The sequence below is a fragment of the Oncorhynchus mykiss genome, chromosome 10, assembly GCF_057628025.1.
Source record: "Oncorhynchus mykiss isolate SJ-2025 chromosome 10, ASM5762802v1, whole genome shotgun sequence".
NCBI classification, from domain to species: Eukaryota; Metazoa; Chordata; class Actinopteri; order Salmoniformes; family Salmonidae; genus Oncorhynchus; species Oncorhynchus mykiss.
In genome coordinates this window covers 69,958,188-69,971,521 of record NC_143031.1, presented here as the reverse complement: position 1 = coordinate 69,971,521, position 13,334 = coordinate 69,958,188, and the positions used below count along the sequence as shown (strand labels likewise).

Here is a 13,334-nt window from a genome sequence, read left to right as displayed (position 1 = left end):
CCAGAACCACTCTACTGTAAGACAGTCAGGAAGAACCAGAACCACTCTACTGTGAGACAGTCAGGAAGAACCAGAACCACTCTACTGTAAGACAGTCAGGAAGAACCAGAACCACTCTACTGTAAGACAGTCAGGAAAAACCAGAACCACTCTACTGTAAGACAGTCAGGAAAAACCAGAACCACTCTACTGTAAGACAGTCAGGAAGAACCAGAACCACTCTACTGTGAGACAGTCAGGAAGAAGAACCAGAACCACTCTACTGTGAGACAGTCAGGAAGAAGAACCAGAACCACTCTACTGTGAGACAGTCAGGAAAAAGTAAGTCTAGTCTTTGATCTATTGTCCGTCCGTCCGTCCGTCCGTCTGTGCACGTGCATACATGTGTATGTTTGACCGGTCTCATAGCGGCGTCATGTCGATAATAGGATGTGTCTGGCTATCTAAGCTCTGACTACATGGGGAAATTGGAACCCTGTGGCATGGAATAAGATGAGAATCACAGAGAGAGAAGAAGAACAGAGAGAAAAGAAGAACAGAGAGAAGAAGACCAGGGAGAAGAAGAACAGAGAGGGAGAGAAGAACAGAGTGAGAAGGACATAGAGAAGAAGAAGAAGAAAAAGAAGAACAGAGAGAGAAGAACAGACACTTACCCAGGCTGAACTCCACATGGGGCAGCTTGGGAATCAGGATGACACCTGTGATACAGAGACAGAGAGAGGGGAAGATCATTAAGAGAGAATACAAAGCTGTTCACTCATGAAAAAATGTATAATCTAAGATAATTCAGACACCACACACACAGGCACGCAGCCACTGAAACACACCGACAGACACACCGAAAAAAAACCAGAGACACACCGACAGACACCGAAACACGCACACACACATTTCACTGCAAAGGGCAAAACCATCTATCAAATACCCATTCATCTCCATATTAACCACTATGCCCTCTACGACCATTTCATTTAGGCTTTTAACGAGGTCGACGAGCATGGCACCTCTCCTCCAAATGAAACCCAAATGAAAGGCAATAAAATCCAACACCACTTCAGTGCCAGTCTTTCCATTCACTCTACGGTAGTAAGCATGGAAAAATACCTTCCGCCATCATCAACACAATATGTCTTCAGAGAGGTTTAACACTGTGGCTATTGTAACGGCTCAGACCGAAACGCCTCGTGTGATTGATGGCCCGGTTCGCTTTAGATTATGCAAACGGGCTGCAATCTATTTATCCGATTGCGGCGTGTGTCACAGCCAGAGTTCCCCGACATCCATCGCCCTGAATGCCCAGCTCCCCCCTCCCCACAACCGCCCCGATGGGGAACTAATGGAGGAGGCTGGGTGGTGGGGAGGGGGGTGCCATCGCTTGTACCCACCATCTGATGCCAGTATGACGGGTATCATCGAGGCATGAGCTCACCACCATACCTGGAGGGCCGAGTGCCAAGGGAGAAACTCACACACTCTCTGCAACACACACACACACGCGCACCGCACCCCCTCATCCTCGTTCCACAGTGCCTGGGCAGAATTGTCCTCTCTCCCAGCATCGTCAGCCTGGCTAATGAAGCGTGGGTACTCTACACGTCTTGATGTATGGGCCGGGTGTTACAAACACAGCACACTTCTAGCGAAGACAGATCATATCATTAGGTTACTAACTCATTTTATTATCAGTAATCACTAGTTAGCTATAATCACAAGTCAAACATTTTGAATGCTTAGCAGGACAAGAAAATTGTCTAAATCCCGCACTTATCAAGAGAACATCCCTGGTCATCCCTATTGCCTCTGATCTGGCGGACTCACTAAACACAAATGCTTCGTTTGTAGATTATGTCTGAGTGTTGAACTATGACCCTGGCTATCCATACATTTCAAAAACAAACAAATTGTGTCATCTGGTTTGCTTAATATAAGACATTTTAAATGATTTATACTTTTACTTTTGATACTTAAGTACAAAAGCAAAAACTTTTAGACTTTTACTGAAGTAGTATTTTACTGGGTGACTTTTACTGAAATAGTATTTTACTGGGTGACTTTTACTGAAGTAGTATTTTACTGGGTGACTTTTACTGAAGTAGTATTTTACTGGGTGACTTTTACTGAAGTAGTATTTTACTGGGTGACTTTTACTGAAGTAGTATTTTACTGGGTGACTTTTACTGAAGTAGTATTTTACTGGGTGACTTTTACTGAAGTAGTATTTTACTGGGTGACTTTTACTGAAGTAGTATTTTACTGGGTGACTTTTACTGAAGTAGTATTTCAACTGGGTGACTTTTACTGAAGTAGTATTTTACTGGGTGACTTTTACTGAAGTAGTATTTTACTGGGTGACTTTTACTGAAGTAGTATTTTACTGGGTGACTTTTACTGAAGTAGTATTTTACTTGGTGATTAGAGCCCTGTGAGGTAGAGAGAACTATAAAGTGGCTGATTGGTGGAGTGATTAGAGCCCTGTGAGGTAGAGAGAGCAGTGAAGTGGCTGATTGTTGGTGTGATTAGGGCCCTGTGAGGTAGAGAGAGCTTTTAAGTGGCTGATTGTGATTGGCTGTCCCCTATGGTAAAGTGATGCAGAGAGGGCCTTGAGCAGCTCAACAGATGCCATTGTCCCATGATCCCTGACAAGGGTATTTTCTAATCACCTTACAGACTATTTACCGAAGTAGTATTTTACTGGGTGACTTTTACTGAAGTAGTATTTTACTGGGTGACTTGAACTTTTACTTGAGTATTAAATTGCGGTATCTTTACTTTTACTCAAGTATAAAAATGGAGTACCTTTTCCACCGCTGGTTATACTACCATGATTGGTGTTTAACATTGAGACTATGTGACATGTTAATAACATGATACTACAGTGACTGGTGTTTAGACTATGTGACATGTTAATAACATGATACTACAGTGACTGGTGTTTAGACTATGTGACATGTTAATAACATGATACTACAGTGACTGGTGTTTAGACTATGTGACATGTTAATAACATGATACTACCATGACTGGTGTTTAACATTAAGACTATGTGACATGTTAATAACATGATACTACAGTGACTGGTGTTTAGACTATGTGACATGTTAATAACATGATACTACAGTGACTGGTGTTTAACATTAAGACTATGTGACATGTTAATAACATGATACTACAGTGACTGGTGTTTAGACTATGTGACATGTTAATAACATGATACTACAGTGACTGGTGTTTAACATTGAAACTATGTAACATGTTAATAACATGATACTACCATGACTGGTGTCTAGACTATGTGACATGTTAATAACATGATACTACAGTGACTGGTGTTTAGACTATGTGACATGTTAATAACATGATACTACAGTGACTGGTGTTTAGACTATGTGACATGTTAATAACATGATACTACAGTGACTGGTGTTTAACATTAAGACTATGTGACATGTTAATAACATGATACTACCATGACTGGTGTTTAGACTATGTGACATGTTAATAACATGATACTACAGTGACTGGTGTTTAGACTATGTGACATGTTAATAACATGATACTACCATGACTGGTGTTTAGACTATGTGACATGTTAATAACATGATACTACAGTGACTGGTGTTTAGACTATGTGACATGATAATAACATGATACTACAGTGACTGGTGTTTAGACTATGTGACATGTTAATAACATGATACTACAGTGACTGGTGTTTAGACTATGTGACATGTTAATAACATGATACTACAGTGACTGGTGTTTAGACTATGTGACATGTTAATAACATGATACTACAGTGACTGGTGTTTAGACTATGTGACATGTTAATAACATGATACTACAGTGACTGGTGTTTAACATTGAGACTATGTGACATGTTAATAACATGATACTACCATGACTGGTGTTTAGACTATGTGACATGTTAATAACATGATACTACAGTGACTTGTGTTTAACATTGAGACCATGTGACATGTTAATAACATGATACTACAGTGACTGGTGTTTAGACTATGTGACATGTTAATAACATGATACTACAGTGACTGGTGTTTAGACTATGTGACATGTTAATAACATGATAGTACAGTGACTGGTGTTTAACATTGAGACCATGTGACATGTTAATAACATGATACTACAGTGACTGGTGTTTAGACTATGTGACATGTTAATAACATGATACTACAGTGGCTGGTGTTTAGACTATGTGACATGTTAATAACATGATATTACAGTGACTGGTGTTTAGACTATGTGACATGTTAATAACATGATATTACAGTGACTGGTGTTTAGACTATGTGACATGTTAATAACATGATACTACAGTGACTGGTGTTTAGACTATGTGACATGTTAATAACATGATACTACAGTGACTGGTGTTTAACATTAAGACTATGTGACATGTTAATAACATGATACTACAGTGACTGGTGTTTAGACTATGTGACATGTTAATAACATGATACTACAGTGACTGGTGTTTAACATTGAAACTATGTAACATGTTAATAACATGATACTACCATGACTGGTGTTTAGACTATGTGACATGTTAATAACATGATACTACAGTGACTGGTGTTTAGACTATGTGACATGTTAATAACATGATACTACAGTGACTGGTGTTTAGACTATGTGACATGTTAATAACATGATACTACAGTGACTGGTGTTTAACATTAAGACTATGTGACATGTTAATAACATGATACTACCATGACTGGTGTTTAGACTATGTGACATGTTAATAACATGATACTACAGTGACTGGTGTTTAGACTATGTGACATGTTAATAACATGATACTACAGTGACTGGTGTTTAGACTATGTGACATGTTAATAACATGATACTACCATGACTGGTGTTTAGACTATGTGACATGTTAATAACATGATACTACAGTGACTGGTGTTTAGACTATGTGACATGATAATAACATGATACTACAGTGACTGGTGTTTAGACTATGTGACATGTTAATAACATGATACTACAGTGACTGGTGTTTAGACTATGTGACATGTTAATAACATGATACTACAGTGACTGGTGTTTAGACTATGTGACATGTTAATAACATGATACTACAGTGACTGGTGTTTAGACTATGTGACATGTTAATAACATGATACTACAGTGACTGGTGTTTAACATTGAGACTATGTGACATGTTAATAACATGATACTACAGTGACTGGTGTTTAGACTATGTGACATGTTAATAACATGATACTACAGTGACTGGTGTTTAGACTATGTGACATGTTAATAACATGATACTACCATGACTGGTGTTTAGACTATGTGACATGTTAATAACATGATACTACAGTGACTGGTGTTTAACATTGAGACCATGTGACATGTTAATAACATGATACTACAGTGACTGGTGTTTAGACTATGTGACATGTTAATAACATGATACTACAGTGACTGGTGTTTAGACTATGTGACATGTTAATAACATGATATTACAGTGACTGGTGTTTAGACTATGTGACATGTTAATAACATGATATTACAGTGACTGGTGTTTAGACTATGTGACATGTTAATAACATGATATTACAGTGACTGGTGTTTAGACTATGTGACATGTTAATAACATGATACTACAGTGACTGGTGTTTAACATTAAGACTATGTGACATGTTAATGACATGATACTACAGTGACTGGTGTTTAACATTAAGACTATGTGACATGTTAATAACATGATACTACAGTGACTGGTGTTTAGACTATGTGACATGTTAATAACATGATACTACAGTGACTGGTGTTTAACATTGAGACTATGTGACATGTTAATAACATGATACTACAGTGACTGGTGTTTAGACTATGTGACATGTTAATAACATGATACTACAGTGACTGGTGTTTAGACTATGTGACATGTTAATAACATGATACTACAGTGACTGGTGTTTAGACTATGTGACATGTTAATAACATGATACTACAGTGACTGGTGTTTAACATTAAGACTATGTGACATGTTTATGACATGATACTACAGTGACTGGTGTTTAGACTATGTGACATGTTAATAACATGATACTACAGTGACTGGTGTTTAACATTAAAACTATGTGACATGTTAATAACATGATACTACAGTGACTGGTGTTTAGACTATGTGACATGTTAAGAACATGATACTACAGTGACTGGTGTTTAGACTATGTGACATGTTAATAACATGATACTACAGTGACTGGTGTTTAACATTGAGACTATGTGACATGTTAATATCATGATACTACCAAGACTGGTGTTTAGACTATGTGACATGTTAATAACATGATACTACAGTGACTGGTGTTTAGACAATGTGACATGTTAAGAACATGATACTACAGTGACTGGTGTGTAACATTAAGACTATGTGACATGTTAATGACATGATACTACAGTGACTGGTGTTTAGACTATGTGACATGTTAATAACATGATACTACAGTGACTGGTGTTTAGACTATGTGACATGTTAATAACATGATACTACAGTGACTGGTGTTTAGACTATGTGACATGTTAATAACATGATACTACAGTGACTGGTGTTTAGACTATGTGACATGTTAATAACATGATATTACAGTGACTGGTGTTTAGACTATGTGACATGTTAATAACATGATACTACAGTGACTGGTGTTTAACATTAAGACTATGTGACATGTTAATGACATGATACTACAGTGACTGGTGTTTAACATTAAGACTATGTGACATGTTAATAACATGATACTACAGTGACTGGTGTTTAGACTATGTGACATGTTAATAACATGATACTACAGTGACTGGTGTTTAGACTATGTGACATGTTAATAACATGATACTACAGTGACTGGTGTTTAGACTATGTGACATGTTAATAACATGATACTACAGTGACTGGTGTTTAGACTATGTGACATGTTAATAACATGATACTACAGTGACTGGTGTTTAACATTAAGACTATGTGACATGTTAATGACATGATACTACAGTGACTGGTGTTTAACATTAAGACTATGTGACATGTTAATAACATGATACTACAGTGACTGGTGTTTAACATTAAGACTATGTGACATGTTAATAACATGATACTACAGTGACTGGTGTTTAGACTATGTGACATGTTAATAACATGATACTACAGTGACGGGTGTTTAACATTGAGACTATGTGACATGTTAATAACATGATACTACAGTGACTGGTGTTTAGACTATGTGACATGTTAAGAACATGATACTACAGTGACTGGTGTTTAGACTATGTGACATGTTAATAACATGATACTACAGTGACTGGTGTTTAACATTAAGACTATGTGACATGTTAATAACATGATACTACAGTGACTGGTGTTTAGACTATGTGACATGTTAATAACATGATATTACAGTGACTGGTGTTTAACATTAAGACTATGTGACATGTTAATAACATGATACTACAGTGACTGGTGTTTAGACTATGTGACATATTAAGAACATGATACTACAGTGACTGGTGTTTAGACTATGTGACATGTTAATAACATGATACTACAGTGACTGGTGTTTAACATTAAGACTATGTGACATGTTAATAACATGATACTACAGTGACTGGTATTTAGACTATGTGACATGTTAATAACATGATACTACAGTGACTGGTGTTTAACATTGAGACTATGTGACATGTTAATATCATGATACTACCAAGACTGGTGTTTAGACTATGTGACATGTTAATAACATGATACTACAGTGACTGGTGTTTAGACAATGTGACATGTTAAGAACATGATACTACAGTGACTGGTGTGTAACATTAAGACTATGTGACATGTTAATGACATGATACTACAGTGACTGGTGTTTAGACTATGTGACATGTTAATAACATGATACTACAGTGACTGGTGTTTAGACTATGTGACATGTTAATAACATGATACTACAGTGACTGGTGTTTAGACTATGTGACATGTTAATAACATGATACTACAGTGACTGGTGTTTAGACTATGTGACATGTTAATAACATGATATTACAGTGACTGGTGTTTAGACTATGTGACATGTTAATAACATGATACTACAGTGACTGGTGTTTAACATTAAGACTATGTGACATGTTAATGACATGATACTACAGTGACTGGTGTTTAACATTAAGACTATGTGACATGTTAATAACATGATACTACAGTGACTGGTGTTTAGACTATGTGACATGTTAATAACATGATACTACAGTGACTGGTGTTTAGACTATGTGACATGTTAATAACATGATACTACAGTGACTGGTGTTTAGACTATGTGACATGTTAATAACATGATACTACAGTGACTGGTGTTTAGACTATGTGACATGTTAATAACATGATACTACAGTGACTGGTGTTTAACATTAAGACTATGTGACATGTTAATGACATGATACTACAGTGACTGGTGTTTAACATTAAGACTATGTGACATGTTAATAACATGATACTACAGTGACTGGTGTTTAACATTAAGACTATGTGACATGTTAATAACATGATACTACAGTGACTGGTGTTTAGAATATGTGACATGTTAATAACATGATACTACAGTGACTGGTGTTTAACATTGAGACTATGTGACATGTTAATAACATGATACTACAGTGACTGGTGTTTAGACTATGTGACATGTTAAGAACATGATACTACAGTGACTGGTGTTTAGACTATGTGACATGTTAATAACATGATACTACAGTGACTGGTGTTTAACATTAAGACTATGTGACATGTTAATAACATGATACTACAGTGACTGGTGTTTAGACTATGTGACATGTTAATAACATGATATTACAGTGACTGGTGTTTAACATTGAGACTATGTGACATGTTAATATCATGATACTACCAAGACTGGTGTTTAGACTATGTGACATGTTAATAACATGATACTACAGTGACTGGTGTTTAGACAATGTGACATGTTAAGAACATGATACTACAGTGACTGGTGTGTAACATTAAGACTATGTGACATGTTAATGACATGATACTACAGTGACTGGTGTTTAGACTATGTGACATGTTAATAACATGATACTACAGTGACTGGTGTTTAGACTATGTGACATGTTAATAACATGATACTACAGTGACTGGTGTTTAGACTATGTGACATGTTAATAACATGATACTACAGTGACTGGTGTTTAGACTATGTGACATGTTAATAACATGATATTACAGTGACTGGTGTTTAGACTATGTGACATGTTAATAACATGATACTACAGTGACTGGTGTTTAACATTAAGACTATGTGACATGTTAATGACATGATACTACAGTGACTGGTGTTTAACATTAAGACTATGTGACATGTTAATAACATGATACTACAGTGACTGGTGTTTAGACTATGTGACATGTTAATAACATGATACTACAGTGACTGGTGTTTAGACTATGTGACATGTTAATAACATGATACTACAGTGACTGGTGTTTAGACTATGTGACATGTTAATAACATGATACTACAGTGACTGGTGTTTAGACTATGTGACATGTTAATAACATGATACTACAGTGACTGGTGTTTAACATTAAGACTATGTGACATGTTAATGACATGATACTACAGTGACTGGTGTTTAACATTAAGACTATGTGACATGTTAATAACATGATACTACAGTGACTGGTGTTTAACATTAAGACTATGTGACATGTTAATAACATGATACTACAGTGACTGGTGTTTAGAATATGTGACATGTTAATAACATGATACTACAGTGACTGGTGTTTAACATTGAGACTATGTGACATGTTAATAACATGATACTACAGTGACTGGTGTTTAGACTATGTGACATGTTAAGAACATGATACTACAGTGACTGGTGTTTAGACTATGTGACATGTTAATAACATGATACTACAGTGACTGGTGTTTAACATTAAGACTATGTGACATGTTAATAACATGATACTACAGTGACTGGTGTTTAGACTATGTGACATGTTAATAACATGATATTACAGTGACTGGTGTTTAACATTAAGACTATGTGACATGTTAATAACATGATACTACAGTGACTGGTGTTTAGACTATGTGACATATTAAGAACATGATACTACAGTGACTGGTGTTTAGACTATGTGACATGTTAATAACATGATACTACAGTGACTGGTGTTTAACATTAAGACTATGTGACATGTTAATAACATGATACTACAGTGACTGGTGTTTAGACTATGTGACATGTTAATAACATGATACTACAGTGACTGGTATTTAGACTATGTGACATGTTAATAACATGATACTACAGTGACTGGTGTTTAACATTGAGACTATGTGACATGTTAATATCATGATACTACCAAGACTGGTGTTTAGACTATGTGACATGTTAATAACATGATACTACAGTGACTGGTGTTTAGACAATGTGACATGTTAAGAACATGATACTACAGTGACTGGTGTGTAACATTAAGACTATGTGACATGTTAATGACATGATACTACAGTGACTGGTGTTTAGACTATGTGACATGTTAATAACATGATACTACAGTGACTGGTGTTTAGACTATGTGACATGTTAATAACATGATACTACAGTGACTGGTGTTTAGACTATGTGACATGTTAATAACATGATACTACAGTGACTGGTGTTTAGACTATGTGACATGTTAATAACATGATATTACAGTGACTGGTGTTTAGACTATGTGACATGTTAATAACATGATAATACAGTGACTGGTGTTTAACATTAAGACTATGTGACATGTTAATAACATGATACTACAGTGACTGGTGTTTAGACTATGTGACATGTTAACAACATGATACTACAGTGACTGGTGTTTAACATTGAGACTATGTGACATGTTAATAACATGATACTACAGTGACTGGTGTTTAGACTATGTGACATGTTAAGAACATGATACTACAGTGACTGGTGTTTAGACTATGTGACATGTTAATAACATGATACTACAGTGACTGGTGTTTAACATTAAGACTATGTGACATGTTAATAACATGATACTACAGTGACTGGTGTTTAGACTATGTGACATGTTAAGAACATGATACTACAGTGACTGGTGTGTAACATTAAGACTATGTGACATGTTAATGACATGATACTACAGTGACTGGTGTTTAGTCTATGTGACATGTTAATAACATGATACTACAGTGACTGGTGTTTAACATTAAGACTATGTGACATGTTAATATCATGATACTACCAAGACTGGTGTTTAGACTATGTGACATGTTAATAACATGATACTACAGTGACTGGTGTTTAGACAATATGACATGTTAAGAACATGATACTACAGTGACTGGTGTGTAACATTAAGACTATGTGACATGTTAATGACATGATACTACAGTGACTGGTGTTTAGACTATGTGACATGTTAATAACATGATACTACAGTGACTGGTGTTTAGACTATGTGACATGTTAATAACATGATACTACAGTGACTGGTGTTTAGACTATGTGACATGTTAATAACATGATACTACAGTGACTGGTGTTTAGACTATGTGACATGTTAATAACATGATACTACAGTGACTGGTGTTTAGACTATGTGACATGTTAATAACATGATATTACAGTGACTGGTGTTTAGACTATGTGACATGTTAATAACATGATACTACAGTGACTGGTGTTTAACATTAAGACTATGTGACATGTTAATGACATGATACTACAGTGACTGGTGTTTAACATTAAGACTATGTGACATGTTAATAACATGATACTACAGTGACTGGTGTTTAGACTATGTGACATGTTAACAACATGATACTACAGTGACTGGTGTTTAGACTATGTGACATGTTAATAACATGATACTACAGTGACTGGTGTTTAACATTGAGACTATGTGACATGTTAATAACATGATACTACAGTGACTGGTGTTTAGACTATGTGACATGTTAAGAACATGATACTACAGTGACTGGTGTTTAGACTATGTGACATGTTAATAACATGATATTACAGTGACTGGTGTTTAACATTAAGACTATGTGACATGTTTATGACATGATACTACAGTGACTGGTGTTTAGACTATGTGACATGTTAATAACATGATACTACAGTGACTGGTGTTTAACATTAAGACTATGTGACATGTTAATAACATGATACTACAGTGACTGGTGTTTAGACTATGTGACATGTTAATATCATGATACTACCAAGACTGGTGTTTAGACTATGTGACATGTTAATAACATGATACTACAGTGACTGGTGTTTAGACAATGTGACATGTTAAGAACATGATACTACAGTGACTGGTGTGTAACATTAAGACAATGTGACATGTTAATGACATGATACTACAGTGACTGGTGTTTAGACTATGTGACATGTTAATAACATGATACTACAGTGACTGGTGTTTAGACTATGTGACATGTTAATAACATGATACTACAGTGACTGGTGTTTAGACTATGTGACATGTTAATGACATGATACTACAGTGACTGGTGTTTAACATTAAGACTATGTGACATGTTAATAACATGATACTACAGTGACTGGTGTTTAGACTATGTGACATGTTAATAACATGATACTACAGTGACTGGTGTTTAGACTATGTGACATGTTAATAACATGATACTACAGTGACTGGTGTTTAGACTATGTGACATGTTAATAACATGATATTACAGTGACTGGTGTTTAGACTATGTGACATGTTAATAACATGATACTACAGTGACTGGTGTTTAGACTATGTGACATGTTAATAACATGATACTACAGTGACTGGTGTTTAGACTATGTGACATGTTAATAACATGATATTACAGTGACTGGTGTTTAGACTATGTGACATGTTAATAACATGATACTACAGTGACTGGTGTTTAACATTAAGACTATGTGACATGTTAATGACATGATACTACAGTGACTGGTGTTTAACATTAAGACTATGTGACATGTTAATAACATGATACTACAGTGACTGGTGTTTAGACTATGTGACATGTTAACAACATGATACTACAGTGACTGGTGTTTAGACTATGTGACATGTTAATAACATGATACTACAGTGACTGGTGTTTAACATTGAGACTATGTGACATGTTAATAACATGATACTACAGTGACTGGTGTTTAGACTATGTGACATGTTAAGAACATGATACTACAGTGACTGGTGTTTAGACTATGTGACATGTTAATAACATGATATTACAGTGACTGGTGTTTAACATTAAGACTATGTGACA

At 35.6% G+C, this 13,334-nt stretch overlaps 1 protein-coding gene across 4 annotated transcripts in view; it reads right to left on the bottom strand.

Annotated features, from left to right (window-relative positions):
* The window catches only part of LOC110498435 (type II inositol 3,4-bisphosphate 4-phosphatase), a 258,204-nt gene that overhangs the window by 217,435 nt on the left and 27,435 nt on the right, over window positions 1–13,334 (bottom strand). For all 4 annotated transcript variants that reach the window (XR_016483906.1, XR_016483907.1, XM_036933671.2 and 1 more), the window contains exon 2: window positions 654–698. Coding sequence is in view for 2 of the 4 variants with exons in the window: in XM_036933671.2 (XP_036789566.1) it covers window positions 654–698 (45 nt within the window). In the remaining 2 variants the exon portion in view is untranslated. The remainder of the gene's footprint in view (window positions 1–653; window positions 699–13,334) is intronic.